At 37.4% G+C, this 20,531-nt stretch overlaps 1 protein-coding gene across 3 annotated transcripts in view; it reads right to left on the bottom strand.

Annotated features, from left to right (window-relative positions):
- PTPN4 (protein tyrosine phosphatase non-receptor type 4) overlaps positions 1–20,531 on the bottom strand; it is a 175,667-nt gene that overhangs the window by 91,932 nt on the left and 63,204 nt on the right. For 2 of the 3 annotated variants that reach the window (XM_055119989.1, XM_055119988.1), the window contains exons 4-7: positions 6,863–6,905; positions 6,692–6,791; positions 884–928; positions 518–570 (exon numbers count right to left, since the gene is read on the bottom strand). In XM_055119989.1, the coding sequence (XP_054975964.1) occupies positions 518–570; positions 884–928; positions 6,692–6,791; positions 6,863–6,905 (241 nt within the window). The remainder of the gene's footprint in view (positions 1–517; positions 571–883; positions 929–6,691; positions 6,792–6,862; positions 6,906–20,531) is intronic. The other variant, XM_004608155.2, reaches the window with a different exon arrangement.

The following is a 20,531-nucleotide window of genomic DNA, read 5'->3' as shown; positions in this document are numbered from 1 at the left end:
TTTATTCAGCTAGTACGCATTACATTCTAGAAATAGGCCCAGAGATGCTGTTCAAAACTCTGTCAGTTTGATAAACCCTATATTGGATTTTAGTACAAAGTTCAATTCCCCGTGGTATGTTACACCCAGCACTACAACCAAGTAGGCAACCTCCAATCACTGCAGCAAAGACAACAAAACAAAGGAAGGAAGGGGGAATATTTCTGAAGGGAAATCATTCATATTTCTAATGTTCCCATTTTTACTAACATGACAGCATTTATTGAAATTATAGTTTAAGCAAGTTACAACAATGAATTCAGCATCCTTTTAGTCTCAAACTACTTCAGAATTTTTTTTTTCAGAAACTGAAGAAACTTTTAATCAGGAAATTAGGATATTTCATTTTTTTCCCCTCAGCAGTCACATTTTCCTGCCTGGTGAGATATGTTCAAAGGGGACATATATTAACAGCAAGGGACTAGCCACGAAGACAATGCAATCATATGACATTTATCACCAAAATGTTGATACTTACACTGAACAGCAAATGAAGCCAAAAGGGCAGCGGTATTATAAGGACAGGGTAATCTGGAAAAAAAAAAAAATATATATATATAGCCCAAAGTTAAATAGTAATTTCAGAAATAGTATAATTTATATTATACTTTTGACATGTCAAGTTTTTATGAGACTTATATACTTATATAAAATAAACTCTCAAAACTTGCAATAAATCCAAAAAATAATAAAATAATGAGTTTAGATTACTTATCTGATAAAAGCAATTCATGCTGCATATAATCATTGCTCAACAGATAATTTATTTACAATAGTCACTAATTACTTGATACAGAATTTAAAGTATTTTAAAAAGCCCTTACTAAAATTTAAAATGTCCTACCTTCCGGTAAGAATGTCTTGCTTTATTTGCAAAAAATACTGGTACCTTAAAAAACAAAACAGATAGTTAGCATTTATTGTAATTATAACGCAGATTCACAGAGTTAAAAAAAGGCAAACTAACTTAACAAATAAAATATTTAAATGTTGGCTTTCAATTTATATATTCACATATATTTAAAATATGCATTCATAAATTCATTAAGCCATGTCTTTAAAATGAAATTGTCCTCTAGCTCTGTTAAAAAAAAACTAGACTTTTGGCTTGTGCTTCAAGCCCATGTTCTCTCTTAAACACACACCTTGTTTGCTTGCCTCTATGTTTCTTTGCTTGCTTATTTCCACTCTGGAGAAGCCGGTATTCTCTCTCAATATGTACTTCTCTCTTTCCTTCCCCTCACATCTTTCTAAGTAAGTTTTAATTAAAAAAACAAAACAATGCCCCCAAAACCCATCTATCTTGCTTCCCAAAAATAGAGGAAAAAAATAGTAACAAGACCTTTTGTGTGTTTTTAGTCCACATCCAGCAGTGCTCAGGTACCAACTGTAGTACCAGGGACTGAACCTGAGTCAGCTATATAAAGGCATGCACCTTACCTGCCATAACATTTGTCTGTCCCCAAAAGACTCAATATTTTTTTTAATTTTAATTTATTTTATTTTGATTTATTTTGCTTTTTGGGTCACATCGGCGATGCTCAGGGTTACTCCTGGCTCATGCAACTTAGGAATTACTCCTGGCAGTGCTCAGGGGACCATATGGGATGCTGGGAATTGAACCCAGGTCAGCCGAATGCAAGGCAAACACTGTGCTATTGCTCCAGCCCCCAAGACTCAATATTTTTAAGGGGTTCATAATCATGGAAAAATACTCTAAAGATCATGTAAAAAACAGAATTGGGAAACAAGGAAAACTTGAGTCAGAGACATAGGAGACCTGATAGTAGCAATGCAGTAGAGATTTACAGGAAAAAAATTCTTTCTGTTAAGATAGGAAACCAGATGTAAGCACACACCTAAGGACTATGTATTGATTGTCTTACTAGCAAGAAGCTGTGAATTAAAGCAAAGCATCTTCTTATTTCACTGAAATTAAGAAATTTTTTGTAGGCTTGTGTCTATTGTCTTACTAGCAGAAGTTGTGAATTACAGCAAAGCACCTTCCTTTTTTACTGGAGTTAAGAAAGCTTTATATGTTTGTTTTTGTTTTGGGGCTGTACCCTGCAGTGCTCAGGGCTTACTCCTGGCTCTACACTCATGAATCACTCCTGGCAGTGCTCCGGGGACTACATGGGGTGCTGGGGATAGAAAACCAAGGTTGGTGCACTCAAAGCAAGCACCTACCCAATGTACTATGGCTATGACCTGGAGTTAAGAAATTTTTATCTGAGAACTGGTGGTCTTCAATAGGAAACTTACCACAGTAGGGAATGGGGGTTGGGGAGGACACTGGGATAGTGGTGGAGGGAAGCGGACACGCTAGTGAAGGATGTAGGGCTGGAAGTGTTTTATGCATGAAACCCTACCATAAGCAGTACTGTAAGTCACAGTGCCTAAAATAAAATTTTTTTTAAAAGCTTTCTTTGGTTAGTAAAAAGGGAACATTAAGCTTCCTTTGCTACTACTATTGTATTATTAGAAATTCTAAGAACACAATTTCTGATCAAAACAAAAACCATTACAAGAAAGTAAAGTTGAAGCTGTTTATAACACAGTCCTGATGCCATTGCTAATGGCTAATCATAACCCTTTGAATAGATCAGTGCTTAGGCAAAGACACCTGTGCTGAAAGCTGGCAGAAGACCAAATACTTTTGCTTTAAAGGCCTAAACAGGGAATTTGAAAGACTGATTTCATTCTACAAAGAATTTCATAACAATATTCAAATTATTTAAGAATGCAATGAAGGTTTTCAAAGAATCAGATATTCATGGCAAGCTGATACAAATATTATGGCTTCATATATTAATGAAATAGATAAGCTCCTGTGATGCTTATTAAATATTATAAATATACCTAATACTCAATCTAAAATAACATAGTCCTATCAAGCCTACTTGGTTTAATAAATAAAAATTAAAGGTTAAAGGAGGAAAATAATCTTAACTTACATTGAGGACTGAAAGGTCATGTATATAGCTGACATAATATTATAAATCCTACAAAATAATAATTAGTGGTTGAATTTCTACTTACATACCAAGCAGTAAAGACTGACAGAGTAAAACCTGAATTCAAGTTCTAGATTAAATCTTAAACTAAGAACTTAAAATTTGTTTGAGTATTATTTTCTCTTTCACTATGGTGTATGGGATCACTCCCTGGCTCTAACTTCCTATATTTTTTAAAGGAAATATTATTACTTGCCTAATAGTACAGGTATACTATGAGCTCTTAATAAGGAATAAAAGCACAACTTTAAAAGATAATCAAGAGGGGCTGGAGCAATAGCACAGCGGGTAGGGCGCTTGCCTTGCACGCGGCCGACCCAGGCTGACCCAGGTTCGAATCCCAGCATCCCATATGGTCCCCTGAGCACCGCCAGGGGTAATTCCTGAGTGTAGAACCAGGAGTAACCCCTGTGCATTGCTGGGTGTGACCCAAAAAGCAAAAAAAAAAAAAAAAAAGATAATCAAGACCCTTAAGATAGAATAATGGTTGATAATAATTTGCTTTTAAAAATTATTATTTAGGGGCCAGAATGATAGTACAGTGGATAAGGCATTCGCCTGGCACACGGTTGACCTGGGTTTCATCCCCAACATCCCATATAGTCCCACGAGCACCCCCAGGAGTAATTCCTGACGGCAGAGCCAGGAGTAACTAACTCCTGGGCATCATTGGGTGTGCCCCCCCAAAAAAAGTTGTTTGTTGTCACTAAATGTTTTATTTGTATACCTATTTTATGTAATCAGGATCATATAAACATTTCTCAGGAGAAAAGGGGTCTCAAGCAGAACAAGTTTAAAGAAGCCTTGATAGAAGGTAGTGATGCATAAAGATTTTTAATCTGGTACCTTACATTTCAGAGTAATTCTAAATATATCATTGACCTAAATCCTTGTATTTGAACCTTGGAAGATACAGTACCCTAATTTTTATATTACCTTAAAAAAAAAACCCTAGTTACTAATTATTTCAAGTGAGAAATAAGGCTATTCAAGTTATTTATCTGGGGGGGCATCACCCAAGAAATGTCAGGGACTCCCAGGGCACTCAGCAACACTTAGTCCTCCTGGCTGACAGTTAGTTCAATGTACGAGCCTGATGACAGAGCAGTGCTCAGGCGCCTCCAGGACTATCCCCAGGGTGTTTGGAAGGCCAATGTGGTGCCTGGGTCTGAAATTGGAATGTCCTCACTGCTGTATTATTTTCTGACTTCTCAGGTTATTTCAAAAAAGATAGGAAGCGGCCTGGCGTCCGCCATATTATGAGGACTATAAGTAGGTATGAATTTGGTGGCTTGGGAAGGAGAAAAAAAAAGAGAGAGAGTTATGTACTTGGAACAGTGGGACATGTGGGCAGTCTCGGGCTGGGGCTGACCAAGACTTCACCTGGGTGGCCACACTTTGGTGCGGCCGCTTTGCTGCTGATTGACCACGATCTGGAGGCCAGCTAGACTACTTTTGGTCCCAGAAACTGCTTGCAGCCATGTCTCTAGACTGTGAACTAAGCCATTACCCCATACTGCCCAAGGAAAGGAAATGATGCAATTTCTACCATAAATCTCCCTGGACTTAATTACTAAAATACTAAAATACAGAAATCCTAAACTGCGCGGCCGTGCAACTTCATCTCTTCATTCTCAGCAATGGAAAACTATTTATCAAATGCTTCCTTGTCAGCAGGGCTGTTTTTTTGGGGGGGAAACTCCAATAATACTGAGTTTTGTGTTGAAATATGGAATGTAATCAAGGTAAAGAGAAAATGGGGTGAAGTTTATCAGTTACGCAGGCAGGGGTGGGGGTGGGGGGTGGGAAATATACTGGGGTTTTTGGTGGTGGAATATGGGCACTGGTGAAGAGCTGGGTGTTTGAGCATTGTATAACTGAGACACAAGCCTGAGAACTTTGTAACTTTCCACATGGTGATTCAATAAAATAAATAATTAAAAAAAAAAAAAGATAGTTACCACAATGGGATTATTGCCCTCTTTCCACTTTGATCAGTCCATTCAGCCATCCAGTATTTCAAAACTGTAAAATGGCTATCTGGGTCATTCTTATATATAGTTTGTCAAGAATAAATAACAACAAAATAAAATAGCCAATAAAAGTAGGCATTTAAAAATTGGAACATACAGGCCAAAGAGATAATGCAGTAAGCGAGGCACTTGCCTTGCAGGTGGCAAACTGCGTACAAGCCCTGACACCCTAGATGGTTCCCAGAGCACCGCCAGGAGTAAGCCCAAGAATAAGCCCTGAGCACCCCAGGGTGTGGCTGGTAATAATATAATATCAAAATAAGAACAAAAGTTAGAAAGTGCTAGTGTACTTTCTGCCAACCTACCTTATGTACATCCGTATTTTGTTTAAAACCACTTAAGGCAGAAATAAATTTTAAAAAGATATATATTCACCATTAACTCTATATACATGATGAGTAACATTTTATAAATTCCATGTTCTCTTCCATGGAGATAAAATATATAGAATGCTTTTGAATTCTAAAAAAGCAGACACAACAAATAGATCTCAGAAAAGAGCAACAATGCTGCAGAGATGTCTCCTCACCCCGTGCCAGGCTGATTTCACCGGGGAGCCGCGGAGTTGGGCAGGGGTGTCCTTCCTCCTGCCCCAAAAGAACCCCAGCAGCTGCAAATCTCCAGAACCCAATTGCTACCATGCTTACCACCGACATTCACAGACTTGTCCTGAGCCCCCCAAGCAATGAAATGAATCTACTGAAAAACCCAAGTATGAAGGACTTGTGACTTGAAATCTGCAGGCTTGCACGGAGCCAGAGATGGGCTCCCTCCTCCTATCTCCCTGTGCTTCCGGGTCCCTGGCAGTCATGCCCACGAACTACCTCTGGGTGCTATGAAGCACACTAACGGCCATGATCCAGGGACTCACAAATAAATATCGTAAGAGAGCTGCAGAGATGCCTCCAGACTCCGAAATCACCATCAAATCACCATCCAGTTAAAAGTTTAACTCTAGCTCTAGCACTCTATTTAAAATCTTAGAATTCCTGGAGCAGTATCTCATAGTTGATACCACTGACATACCATGAGTAGCACACCTACACTGCTGGGGTGTAAAGTGGAAGGCAACCGTTCTTGATCAAAATAGCCATTAACAAGCAATACAAAATAAATTATTTAGCATCTGCCTTTGGAGTAGTCTTGGGTAGGGTGGGAAAATTCGGAATAAGGGTGGTGGGAAGGTATAATGGTGGTGGGATTGGTACTGAAATACTGAATAATAAATTATTGTAAACAACTTTATGAAAATAAAATTTAAAAAAAATTAAAAAGCAGACAACTGTCACTGTGCAGCATCCTTCAGACACATGTGCAGCAGCATCTGATCACAACAATTAGTTATAACAGTGCTACTCAGCAGTTTTTCACACACTGAAAATTTGGTATCAGTATGGCAACAGAGCCTGAATTCCAATCTCCTAAAATCTTCCCAGCCATCCAAAAAGAAGGAAAATGTATCATGAAACATCTATTAGTCATTCTGTGTACTGAATGAACCCAGAAATAAAGCCTCTAAATAGATTTTACCTTCTTAGCTTCAAATTCAAATTTTCACTGTAGTTTTTATAATATTTGAAAGAAAAATGTGCTCCAAAAACCCACCTTGTATATTCTTCTTGCAACTTGTTGGGGTCACTTACAAAAAATTTGACTCTAAAATTCAAACTGTAAGGTGATCCTCCTAGAATTAAAAAAAGCAGTCCTAATTAATCAAATTAAGTCAATCCCTTATAAAGAATACTTGTAAAACACAAAATAATTATATATGCTCACTCTTTAGCTGTTTCCTTATTGGTTTGTTTGCATCCAGCCACTTCTGAAAAATAAATAAACAAAACATTTCTTTTTTCCTTGAGAAAGTAATACATCAATTCTTACAAATCTGTTCATATTTTGATAATTAATGTTAAATACGGTATTTGAAAGTCAGGACTACCTTGGGGAAATGACTAGAGACAGGTATCAAACATAACAAAATTATGTTAGAAATTACTGAATGTGTGGTGACTTTAAGGTTTTTTTTTTTAATCAAATTATACAGTGTGCAATAATCTCACAGACATGGGATGTGATGTCTGGTCATATAACCATTTAAGAGTCTGGCAAATGTATTTAAATTGTCTTTACTTTGCTTGAAAATATGCTAGGTTTTATGCTCTCAAATTTAAGTACAGACCATGAAAGTCTATTCTTAAAAATTTTATTAGGGGGCAGAGCATTCGTACAGCAGCTGTCCTTGGTTTGTGCCCTCTTTTTTCTCGAGATTAAAAACAAAACAATTACCCTCCTCCCAAAGTCTACAGTAATTTGGAAGGAGATAATATCTACTTTGGGGAAGGACTACTTTTACCTGTGTGAAAATTTTAAGTATTCTCAACACTACCGAATACTAGCTAATCCCGATTTCAGGAAAACTTACAATTCAGAAAAGAGTTCAACTGCTAACATGATTCCATGAAGAATTTTACAGAATCATAAATGAAATAAGAGAGGTGGCAGTATTTTCAAAGTAAAAGACAGAAGCTGTGGAAACAGTACAGCTGTAGGGCATTCACCTTGCATATGGCTAACGCTGGTTCAGGTGGACCCCTGGCACAGAGCCAGCAAGAGTAAGCCATGACAGCTGCTGGATTTGGCCCCCAAGCAAACATAACCAAAGTAAAACAAATTTAAGCTTATGTGTCTTTGTTTATGTTCCTTACTCCTAGCATGGGCTGGAGCAATAATAGCACAGCGGGTAGGACATTTGCCCTGCACGTGGCTGACCCAGGTTTGATTCCTCCGCCCCTCTTGGAGAGCCAGGCAAGCTACCAAGAGTATCTTGCCCGCACGGCAGAACCTGGCAAGCTCCCCATGGCGTATTCGATATGCCAAAAACAGTAACAACAAATCTCACAATGGAGACGTTACTGGTGCCCTCTTGAGCAAACTCGATGAGCAATGGACAGTGCTACAGTGCTACTACTGTCCTAGCATCCATACCTGATTCCATGAATAATTAGTATTAAAGCACATAAATACCAACATAATATTAAAGCACAAATATATCAACAAATAGCTGGGAGTAGTTTATGAATCTTTTACCTCCATTATCCAACACATCAAATCCAGCTGATACTACCTTCAAACTAAGAACTTAATATCACTGCTTTGAGACCATCCTCATCTCTGCTATAACTTTGGCCTTGGCCTCCTACTTGCTTTCCCACCTTTCCTTATCATCTTCGCTATCCTTCATTCAGGACCTAGTATGGTCTTTTAAACCATAACTTGATTCATTCATCTAATATTGATAATTTCTCATTGAAAGGTCCAAAATCCTTCCTATGATCTTGTCTTACTTCTATTTTCTATCATACTTTACTAAAGTCCAGTCAAATAGCTTTTCTTTTTCTTTGAAAGAATCTATCTTAAGGTCATCAGTTCCAAGCTTTCCTGTGTATAATATCCTTCTCAGTTTTCCTATTGTTACTTTCTTTTCATTACCTGTAAACTTCAGCTTAGGTGCTACATCCTCAAACAGAACTTTATTGACTGTCCTATTAAAAGTATGTCAAGAAACTTCAAGAAGCTTCTTAACAACTAGTTCTTGTGGTTTCTTAGACGTGGGGTGAAATTAATTTTTTCTGTACCAAAATGCATAGCTTAACAGCATTAAAATATTTTTAAAAATCAGTTGCAGAGCACTATACCAATTCCTCCACCAACAATTCCAGATCTTCCCACCATCATTCCACAATATCATCCCCTGACCAACCCACCTGATCATATCTCAAGATGTTTTCATTGTCTAGCTGGATTGTCTAATCCTTTTGTTTCTTGTATTTTGCACTAGATAGTATTTACCTTTTACCTTCTGGCTCACTTAGTGTGTTCTCTAATTCCATCCAAGTAGCAGCAAACTACAAAACCTAATTGCTTCTCCTAATTCTCATATATATATATTTATTTATATATATACATATATATATTGTGTGTATATGTATATATTTGTATGGATATACACATATATCACACCACAATTTCTTAATTCACTCTTCTGTTATTGGGCACTTGGGCTATTTCCTATCTTAGCTATTACAAGTGGTACTGAGAAGAACAAAGACATACAGATGTCTTTTCAAATAAATGTTTCAGTGTTCTTGGGGTAAATTGCAGGAGTTGAATTGCAAGGTCTTATGGAATCCCTTATAAGTCTCTGGGGGTGGGAGGGTGGGAGATGGTGACCACACCAGGCAGTAGTGTGGCTTACTGCCATTTATTCATCTTCTCACCATCTATTAATCTAGTGATCTGTTCACATTTTCTATTAAAAAGCCATAAACTACATTAACTTGAATATTCAGATAAAATTTAAACTGGGGCTTGCTAATATCTAGTATTAAGAGGGATGGACATTTCATCATTGACTATTAATTTATGCAGTAGTTTCTATTTAGGCCTAACATTCTATTTGCAGTCATCAGGCATTTGAAATATAATGCAGACTATGTGACATTTTGCTTATACCTATTACCCATATTGTTATTACTTTGTATAACTGTATTATTTCTTTGCTGCATCTATTAATGTAAAAAATATTTGGTCTTCCATAAGACCTTTTTCTATACCTACATTTTCTTTTCTTTTTCAAATGAAAGTACTTTTCCATACTTCATTGTTTTGAGATTTCTAGTTCAATAAAGTATTTGTTGAGCATGTGCTATGCTACAAGCATTATTCTATGTACTTTACATGTAAAAATTCACTGTATCTGTATTAATTCCAGTGCTGGCACTATTATTTCCATTTTTACAGACTTCTCTTATTTCCACGAGTACGTTTGTTCAATTGGGAGCATCTCTTTCTTGGTGCTGGACTTTTAAATGGTGTCTATTTTGTTGAGTTATTATTTTTACAAATGAAACTCCCTGCCAACTTCTTACAGATGAAACTCCCTGCCAACTTTTTTATAAATCCTTGTGGATAAGAGGACATACAGCTTTACTTCAATAATTTGTAAAAGTGTGATGATGCTGCCAGGAGACTGTGTTAACTAGTTTTCTAGATAAAAGGGCCATCAGTCACCCGTGGGCACTGACTTGCTTCTCTAATCCAAGTTTCCTTTGTCACAAACACAGCTGTGTATCATATATCCCATAAGGAATCAACTGACCATCTAACTGATTTTAGGCAGTCTATCTCCATTTAAAAAACTCCTACAAGTCCAAAAGCTCAATTTTCTCATATATAAAATAGAAATAATAGTAACTATGTTGTTAAAACTAAATTTGATGGGAAGGAAATGGTGCCCATGAGGGCATCCCGAATGAACAGCATACACACTAGATGTTGGAGCTCACTCTCTCTGGACCAGATTCAATCCCTGGCACTGCATAGTCCCCTGATTATCAATGGGATTGGTCAGCAATTTATCATGAGTATCCCTGAGCACTGTGCCAGGTGGGGCACCAAAATAAAACAAATATAACGCAGTCAAGTGTATGTGTGTATTACTAATGTGTACTTAATTTGCCAATTTCACTTCTTTATCTAACTTAATTAACATCAACACCTTAAAGTTTCAGCAATCTTGTTATAAAATGCATTGTTTCATCTTTTTAAGTAACCAAGTAGTATATATTGAGTATATATTAAGCGTGTATTTATCATATCTTATTTCAGCTAACCAGTGATGAGCATTTAGGTTGATTCCATGTTCTAGCTATGGTGAGTGAGGATGCTGTGAACACACAGTGCAAGTATCTTTTAAAGTCCGTGTTTCGACGCTCTTAGGGTAAAAACTTACGAGAGATATTGCTAGATCACTTGAAATTCTAATTTCTAGTTTTAATGTTTAAAGGGGCTACTCCAAGCGACGCTCAGGAGTTGCCAGAGCCATATAGAAAGGTACAAAGGATTGGACATTCAGTAATAGCAATGTAACTTAGGGACTCACACATGCTAAGCATGTATAATTTGAATTCTATCTACAGCCCCACCTCTGCCATTTTTTTCAGTCACACCCAGCAGTGCTCAGGAATTACACCTGGCTCTGTGCTCAGGGATCACTCTTGGTTCAAGGAATATGGGTTACTGAGGACTGAACCCAGGTCAGCCACTTGCAAAGCGGTCCCTTACCCGCTGTATTGTCTCTCTATCTCTCCAGTCCCTCACTTTTATTTTATTGTTTTTTGGGGCCACACGTGTTCTATGCTCAGGGATCATTCCTGGTGGTGCTTGGGAGAAAGTCTGGGATGCTGGGGACAGAACCTGGGTCAGCTGTGTGCAAGGCAATTGCCCTACCCACTGTATTATTGCTCCACCCCCATTTTAATTTTTATGAGAAAAATCCAAACCATTAAAAAAATATTTGCCATTGTGCTGGATAATATCTAATTGGTATAAAGAAAGTTATTGATATTTCTGTTGTCTTACTAGTTATAAAGTTTTCCAAATTATTTAGACTCTCAAGGCAGTTAATTATGTTGCTGAAAAAACAGCTTTCTCTACCTTCCTCTCAAATATGCAAACCATATTACTACTGGGAGAAGGTAAAGGAGTGGGTGGGAAGGAGTGGGGAATAGGAACTTGTACTTACTGCCCTCTGTACAACTAGAAAAGGAAAAACAAGGAGACTGAGTAACTTTGTTGCCTCAGTTTATCAGGTCATTATTTTGATAGCTGTACTATATTGCCTTCAACCCTCACCTACTTCTATAAGATGCCTCCCTTGTCCACCTAAAAAGTGTGGTGTCTGGGTCTGGAGAGGTAGCACAGAGGTACTATACTTGCATCCGGCTGGCTCTAGTTTGATCCCCAGCACTGCACATAGTCCTCTGAGCATTGCCATGAATGACCTCTGAGCAGAGACTGGAGTAAGCCCTGAGAACTGCTAGGTGTAGAACCAAACAATAAAAATAAAAGTGGGGGTTCCTATGTTATATTAGTAATGTTTTATGAAAACAACCAGGGGACAGCCTTACTAACTTCAGCTGCCAGGGTACAGAGTTGGCACACAGAAGTAGGAGTGTCAAAACTTCAGGAAAAATTGAGAAGGAAATGCTGAAGAAAAGAAACAGCAAAAAGAACTAACTCTAAAATCTGTGTAGAAAAGTCACTCTGATCCTGACTATCTATTAAAACTTACAGAAATGAGATGGAGGTAACAATTCATACAAAGAGAATATGGTAGGTGTGATACTTTCATAGCGATTGTGCCCACAGAATCATTATCAAGATAATTCTATCACCATGAAATGTGGTGTGCCCCAGAAACGCGACCCCCAAACCTCCAGAGAAACACTTACCTGATTTCAGGTAATAATATTTTGTTTGCTTTGTATCTGAATAGAAATGAAACCATATGGTATGCTATAACGTATAAGGATAATTATATATTTCACTGTATAAGAACACAACAGTAATTTTTTTGGGGGTCACACCCAGCAATGCACAGGGGTCACTCCTGGCTCATGCACTCAGGAATCACCCCTGGCAGTGCGTAGGGGACCATATGGGATGCTGGGATTTGAACCTGGGTCGGCCGCGTGCAAGGCAAACGCCCTACCCGCTATGCTATCACTCCAGCCCCACAACAGTAATTTTTTAATTGAATCACCATGAGCTAGAGTTACAAAACTTTCATGTTTTTCAGTCATATAATGATCAAACACCCATCCCTCCACCCGTGTACATTTTCTACACCAATGTCCCCAGTATCCCTCCCCTCCACTCCATCCCACCCCTGTCCCTGCCTCTATGACAATTTCCCACTTTCTCTCTCTACTTGTAAGTACTATGGTTTGCAATACAGATAATGAAAGGCCATCATGTTTGGTTCTTTATCTACTTTCAGCACACATCTCCCATCCTGAGCGATCCCTCCAACCATCAATGACTTAGTCATCCCTTCTCTATCCCAGCTGCCTTCTCCCCCAGCTCATGAGGCAGGCTTCCAACCATTAAGCAAACTTCCTGGCCCTTGTCTCTACCGTCCTAGAGACTACCGTGTTAGTCTCATATTATGATATTTTATATTTCACAAATGAGTGCAGTTATTCTATGTCTGTCCCTCTCTTTCTAATATCACTTAGCATGTTACTCTCCATGACCATCCACTTGCTTAGTCACTTTGAAGATACCTTTGGCTTCAATGTCATGGAGGGTTTTGCCAACCTTTTCTTCAATATACCTTATGGATCCTGGTCTGATGTTGAGGTCTTTAATCTCTTTTGATCTGACTTTTGTGCCTGGTGTTAGGTAGAGGTTTGAGCCCATTTTTTTACACATAGCTCTCCAATTCTGCCAGCACCATTTGCTAAGGAGGCTTTCCTTGCTCCATTTTATATTTCTTGCTCCCTTATTATCAAAGATTAGATGATCACATATTTCAGGGTGTGTGTAAGGATATTCAATCCTATTCCATTGGTCTGCAGATCTGTTCCAATACCACGCTGTTTTAATTATTACCACTTTGTAGTACAGTTTGAGGATGGGAAGGGTGATGACTCCCATTTCCCCACCCCCCAAGAACTGCTTTAGTTATTCGTGAGGGCTTGTTGTTCCGTATGAATTTCAGGAGTGTTTGATCAATTTCTTTGAAGAATGTCATGGGTATCCTTATAGGAATCACACTGAATCTGTATAATGCTTTAGGAACATTGCTATTTTGACAATGCTAATTCTCCCAATCCATGAGCAGGAGATGTGTTTCCATTTCCTCAGGCCCTTTTATTTCTTAAAGTAGTGTTTTATAGTTTTCTTTGTATATGTCCTTTACCTCCTTAGTTAAGCTGATTCCGAGGAACTTGACTGTGAATGGGATAGGTTTTTTTCCTATCACTTTCTTCTTACTCATTACTTGCGTATAGGAAAGCCATGGACTTTTTTGGGTATTGATTTTATAGCCTGCTACATTACTATATAAGTCTATTGTTTCTAGGAGCTTCTTGGTAGGAGGACAACAGTAATTCTTTACTTAACTGAAGACACTAAAAACAATTTAGATTTGGGTTAATATAAAAAAAAGTTGTTAGAACACTGTATACAAGGTTTCATGTAACATGTTTTATTTTCTTGGATAAAGATATAAAAGTGAGATTGCTGACTATCAAATTTTACAGACACTGCCATACTACTTTCCAAAATGGTTTCATCATTTTGAAGGCCTATCAGTAATTTTTTTCCCACAGTGCTGTGAATAGATGCCAAGGAATGCAGGCAAAACCTGCACTTTTACAACTGAGCCACATTCCCAATGACAGTGACAATTCCTAACAGTTGCTCCATATCCTTATCAGCACTTGATACTGAGGTATTTCTGCTTTACTTACTATTCTAGGGTATAGGAATTTCTCAACCTTTTTCTCACTGTGATCCCACTTCTGACCTTGTTTCCTTTTTGGGGATCTTGTCCTACTAGTTGACCACCTTGATTGTTTTTGGCCCACTTAGGTGATTTTGTGTCCTCCCTGGGATATCCTGGGGGCCCAGACAGAGGGAAGTATGGGTCCCCAATATAGAAACACAATTTTTGTGGATGTGTAGTAGCACTTCATTATGATTTTACTTTACATTTCCATGATCCACCTGTGTTTGGTAGCTATCTTTAACAGGTTCAGGATATTCCTTTCTCTCCTAGCTTTGTAAAGAATTTTCATTATCAATGGGCACTAAATTTTTACTCGATATAAATGCATACTTTCAGCAACCTGAATAGTTCCCTCCTAAGATACTGACAAGGTAAAATTGTTTCTTCCCAGCACTATTTATCATTTGATAGCTTTAGCTATATAACAATGAATAGGGAAAGAAACTGGGAAGGGGGTTGGAATAACAGTACAAAAGACAGGGCGCTTGCTTTGCACATGGCTGATCTGGGTTCAATCTCAGGCACCCCATGTGTTCTGCTGAGACATATCAGGAGTGATCCTTGAGTACAGAACCAGGAACAAGCCCTGAGCACTGCAGGGTGTGGTCCCAAAACAAAAAAAAAAAAAAAAGGGAAATGAAACTGTCTCTTGATATGACATGATTTACAAAAGCCCAAAGAAATTAGTTGAAAAAACTACTCGAAAAAGTGCATCTAGCAAATTCTCAGGTTAATAAACCATTATATCAGGAGTTTATCAGAATTAATATAAAATGATTAAAAATGGGAAGATGAATGTAATGTAACATGCTTACATGACAATCTATACAGAAAAAAAGAAACTGAGGGCCAGACAGAAAGTACAGTGGGTGAGGTATTTGCCTAAGCCCAATTCTTGGTATGCCATATGATCCCCAAATCCTGATTTTTTTTCTTTTTATCACAAATTTTAACCAAATCAACAGGATCTGTGGACTTTGTCTCATATACCTCTAGTAGTTATTCTCATCTAATCTAGCACTAATCACCATCTAAGTAATTTTACCATAAGAATCTCCTGCTTTATTTACTAACTGCAATTTACCAATGACTATGTTGTAAGCAGAGTAATGTGTAAAACATATCAATTTTTATGTTATTTGTGTAAATAAATAATACCTTGTTATTTGTGTAAATAAATCCTTAATTATGTATAATAAGAAAAGATAAAAGGAAATTCTGATGTGGCAGACTATTCAAACTTTATTTTTAACACATTTACTTCTTGCTCTATATTTCAAACATTAGAAAAGTTTTTCATTCCTAAAATGCAGTATTTTTCCTCTTTCCCCCTCCCTTCCCTCTGTTCTTCCGCTACCCTGAAACTCTCCTGGAACATTTTGTTGCTTCTCTCTAAAACATTTCTGTGTACCCTAGGTACCATTATCATTTCCTCCCCAAAATAGAACAGGATTAAGAGACCAAAAGGAAAAAAAAAAATCTAACTGTTGGCAGGCCACCAAAGAGGTTTATGTAATAGGTAAGAAAAACCTGAATTAAAGTATTACAGTAGAAACAGATGAAAGGAATACAGCAAAATAAGGGCACGTGTGAAATAAAAGCATTTTAGCAAAAACATTGTACTAAAAAATCGTTGCCTTCCAGGTGAATCTTCCTATATTTGTTCTAACATGAAGGAATAATTCAAGAATTTCTAGGTTATATAAAAGGATATTCAATTAATAAACTAATTCAAGTCATTTCTTAATTCAGTCGTTTTAATCAACAATACAATGAGTCAGAGTAGCGTTTTTTAAAATGTAGCTCATTGTACTAAAAGATTAAAAATTACAGGTGAATCCGAAATGCAAATTTTTGAGCTCCATAACTGAACTTTCTCAAAAACTTTAGGCAAAGGGCCCCAAATTTTGTATTTTAAAATTTCAGAGGATTTTGATATAAATTAAAATTTAAAGTCTGAAGATTGAGAATTTAGAAATAGCAATAAATCAACAACATATGACAACCACAACACAACTATCAGGAAACTAAAATTGCAAGGGAAAACTAGGCAACAATCATCAATTTACCATGTCTCACTGAAAGGTGCTACAATTTATTCTGGAGGAAACAAAAAGTAAGTGAGGATCTGAAAAGGCAGGTACAGTGGGTACAGCACTTGCCCTGCACTTAACTGACCCAGATTTGATCCCTGGCACTACATGTGTTCCCGTCAGGAGTGTCCAGGAATGATCCCAGAGTACAGAGAAAGAATAAGCCCTGAGCATAGTCAGGTATGGTCCCCAAACCATATAACATAACAAAACAAAAAAAACAAGTAAATAGAAATTAAAAAATCGAGACATCAGTGAATATCAGGCTGACAAATGCCACTAAGAGTCGTCTTAAATTATTTATGAAAAAAGAAATTATGTGTAATAAATTATGATACTCAAAAGATTTTTAAATATTATTGTATAAGACATTATGTTAAAAGCCAAAGAGTTAAAGCTCCAACAAATTGTAAGAATTTTGCTAAAATACGCTTCCAATCATCATTTCCAAAGTCATTGTTGTGTACTTGGAGTGCCACTACATCAGTCCCCCTCCACCTGTGTGTCAATATGCTGCCACCATTGCCCACGATACCTCTCCAACCTCTACCCATCCCCTTAGTCTCAGCTCCCAGTTCCATTAATAAACTAATTTTTGATTTAGATCATGTTTCAGAATTTTTTGTTTCCACTGCTGATTGTCTAATCCCTTTCTTTCTTTATACTTATGCATATGAATGATACCATCTGGTTATTTGTCTTTTCCTTTCTGGTTCACTTAACTTAGTATGACACCCTCCATTTCCAATTTGCAATGAACTGCAAGATTTCTTTTTTTCTCATAGTTGAGTAGTATTCCATTGTGTATCTATATGCACAATTTCTTCATCTGCTCATCTGTCATTGGGCACTTCGGCTACTTGCAGATCTTGTTTGTTATAAATAATACTAAGATAAAATAGGTGTGCATATTAATGATTTTGTGCTTGGAGGTTATATGCCAAAAAGTGAATCTCTATGTCCTATGGAAGTTCTACCCGTAATTTTTGAGAAACCACTGAAATATTTTCCAAAGCGGCTAAAGAGTGCCACCAGCAGTGAATGAGCATTTCTTTTTCACCACATAACCACCAGCATTTCATTTTTTCATACTTTTTGACACAGACCATTCTCTTTTTTAATGTGTTGTATCCATAGCTTTTTTAAAAATGTGATATTTCAAGTAGTATTGAATGGCCAAGATAATTTTTAAATAACAAAAATTCTGGGAGAAACAGCAATTTTTCAAATGTACCAAGAGTTTTAGAGTAGGCAAGACAGTTTAGTTTTAGTTAGGCATCAGTTCAACAAGAGAGAATCTGAAAGTACATCTGGACCTTTGTAAATGATTGCATTTCATTGATATTTCAGAGATGTTCCTTTTTTTTACTATTATTATTTTTAGAGCATTATAAAGCCGTTCATGATTGGATTTCAGTAATACAGTATCCCAACACCCATCCCTCCACCAGTGTACATTTCCCAGCACCAGTGTCTTCAGGTTCCCTCCCATCATTCCCCACCCCCGACCCCATGCCTGACTCTTAGGCAGGTGCTTTTCTGACACAAAACATTCTTATTGCTGTGATAGCTCACTGTTGTTTTGATCTGCATTTGGCCCATTATCAGTGATAAACATTTTTTCATATTTCTGTTGACTATCTTTATGTCTTCTTTGATGAAGTGTCTATTCATCTCTTCTTTCCAATTTTTGATGGGATTATTTGCTTCATGGCTGAGCTTTGAAGCTGCTTTATATATCTGTAGTATTTAGTCTTTTGATGTATGGTTTGTAAATATATTCTCCCAATCTCTAAGGAGTCTTTTTATTTTAGGTTTCGTTTCTTCCAGAGTTTAGAAGCTTTCCATTTTCATGTAGTTCCATTTGTTTATTTATCCTATTGTTTTCTTTGCCAACAAAATCACATCTGGTGTCCATATCCTAGTCAATTCTACCTATATTTTCTTCAATGTATATTATGGATTTTGGTCTAATCTCAATGTCATTTATGTATTATGAATGGAGTGAGCCCCGAGTACTGCCAGATGTGGCCAAAAATGTTTAAAATAAGCCAAAGTCCCTGCTCCAGACTCATAAATAAATTTTAAAAGAAATCAACCAGCCACCAAAAGTATTTGGATACCCACTTATGGCTGAGATGTGTGGGGCACCATGGAGAAGGATGAATTAGCCCAGTGCCCTCGCCACCAGTAGCTGCTTGCTCCTACACCCCAAAATCGCTGCAATGACTCCAGCTGGACTCCATCACTATGGGACTGAGTTCACCAAAAAGTTAATCTGCCAAAACTTTAGGTTTATTGGCTCAAGAAGTAAGTGAAACCTCTAGACAAGAACTGAGTGCTTAAAGTAGGTAAAGGGAGACATATGATAAAGTTCCAGTACCTGTATTGCAAACATAATGTCCAGAGAGAGAGAGAGAGAGAGAGAGAGAGAGAGAGAGAGAGAGAGAAAAGAGAAAAGTAACTGCCTGCCATAGAGGCAAGCCAGGGTCATGGGGTATGTGGGAAACTGGGGACACTGGTGGTGGGAAATGTACAGTGGTGAAGGGATGAGTGTTGGAAAGTTGTATTACTGAAACCCAATTATGAACACAGTTGTAACTGTGTTTCTCATGGCGATTCAATAAAAGAAATTAAAAAATTTAAAAAGCCAAAACATTTCTTTATCATGTTGAAGCTGGCGCATACCATCTGTGGCTCACACTTTTTATATTAGGATAATAAAAAAATTGAGTAAAATAATAATTGACAGCAAAAGTAGCAACAAAATATTTCATATTGCACTTTAGTTGGGTGCCAACAAAACAAAGTGAAGCGCCATTAATGAAGCCACCAGATGGCAAGAAACACAAATTGGACTGCAGGTGTCAATGTTAAGGATTTCTGTGTGTTGTCTGGAAATCATTACCAAAGAAATTTTTAAAGAAAAAGATAAGTCTTGGGGCTGGACATAAAATACAGCAAGTAGGATCTTATCTTATAGGCGGCCGACCAGGGTTCAATCTCCAGCACCCCATGGTCTCAAAAGCAATGCAAGAAGTAATTTCTGAGCACAGAGCCAAGAGTAATCCCTGAGCAGCCCACAAACACACACACAAAAAAAACAAAAACAGAAAAAGAAAGGAAGAAAAACAGAGTCAACTGTGATTCACATTTACTACTTTTAAGACCACAAACAAAACACCAGTGCCTTAGTTATCCATTATAAACCCTTTTACATTAATTTGAGTTTCTATGTGCCTCAAATAATATTAGTTTTGGTTCTCTCAAACTAGTCTATATGTGCATATTATCATATAACAAATGCATGCAATATAAACATACATATATAAAAATACATGCTACATGAATATACAGCATAGACAAACTTTACACAAAAATACCTTCAACTTAAGAATTGATAAGGATCAATTCTTTTAGATTATGAAATCTCATTTGATTACTATTTATAATTTCATAATGTGATTACCTACTTTCTTCATAGCCTCAATTGTTTTTAATGTCCTGTGCATCATGTCATGATTACTTGTGCACCACAACTTTTTGGTAAAGGAGCACAGGTTTTGGAGTCAGACAAGAGTTCAAACACTCTCAGCTTTTTAAATTACCTGTGCTATTATGAGCCTCAGGGATTTTTTGGTTTTGTTAAGAGTCTGGGTGTTGCTTTTTTTTTTTTTTTTTTTTTGCTTTTTGGGTCACACCTGGCATGCACAGGGGTTACTCCTGGCTCTGCACTCAGGAATAACCCCTGGCGGTGCTCAGGGGACCATATGGGATGCTGGGAATCGAACCCGGGTCGGCCGCATGCAAGGCAAACGCCCTACCCGCTGTACTATCGCTCCAGCCCCCTGGGTGTTGCTTTTTATACCTGCCAAGGAACTGGTTTTTGGATTGAACCCAGCAGTATTTGGGGTCTGTCTACTCCTCATTTATGGGTGTTAGATAGAAACCATGCAGTGCTGAAGACTAAATCTAGTCCTCCCACATACAAATCATG

This window comes from Sorex araneus, chromosome X, assembly GCF_027595985.1.
Source record: "Sorex araneus isolate mSorAra2 chromosome X, mSorAra2.pri, whole genome shotgun sequence".
NCBI lineage: Eukaryota > Metazoa > Chordata > Mammalia > Eulipotyphla > Soricidae > Sorex > Sorex araneus.
Note: the sequence above shows the minus strand (reverse complement) of the source record. Positions and strands in the feature narration are given on the sequence as shown.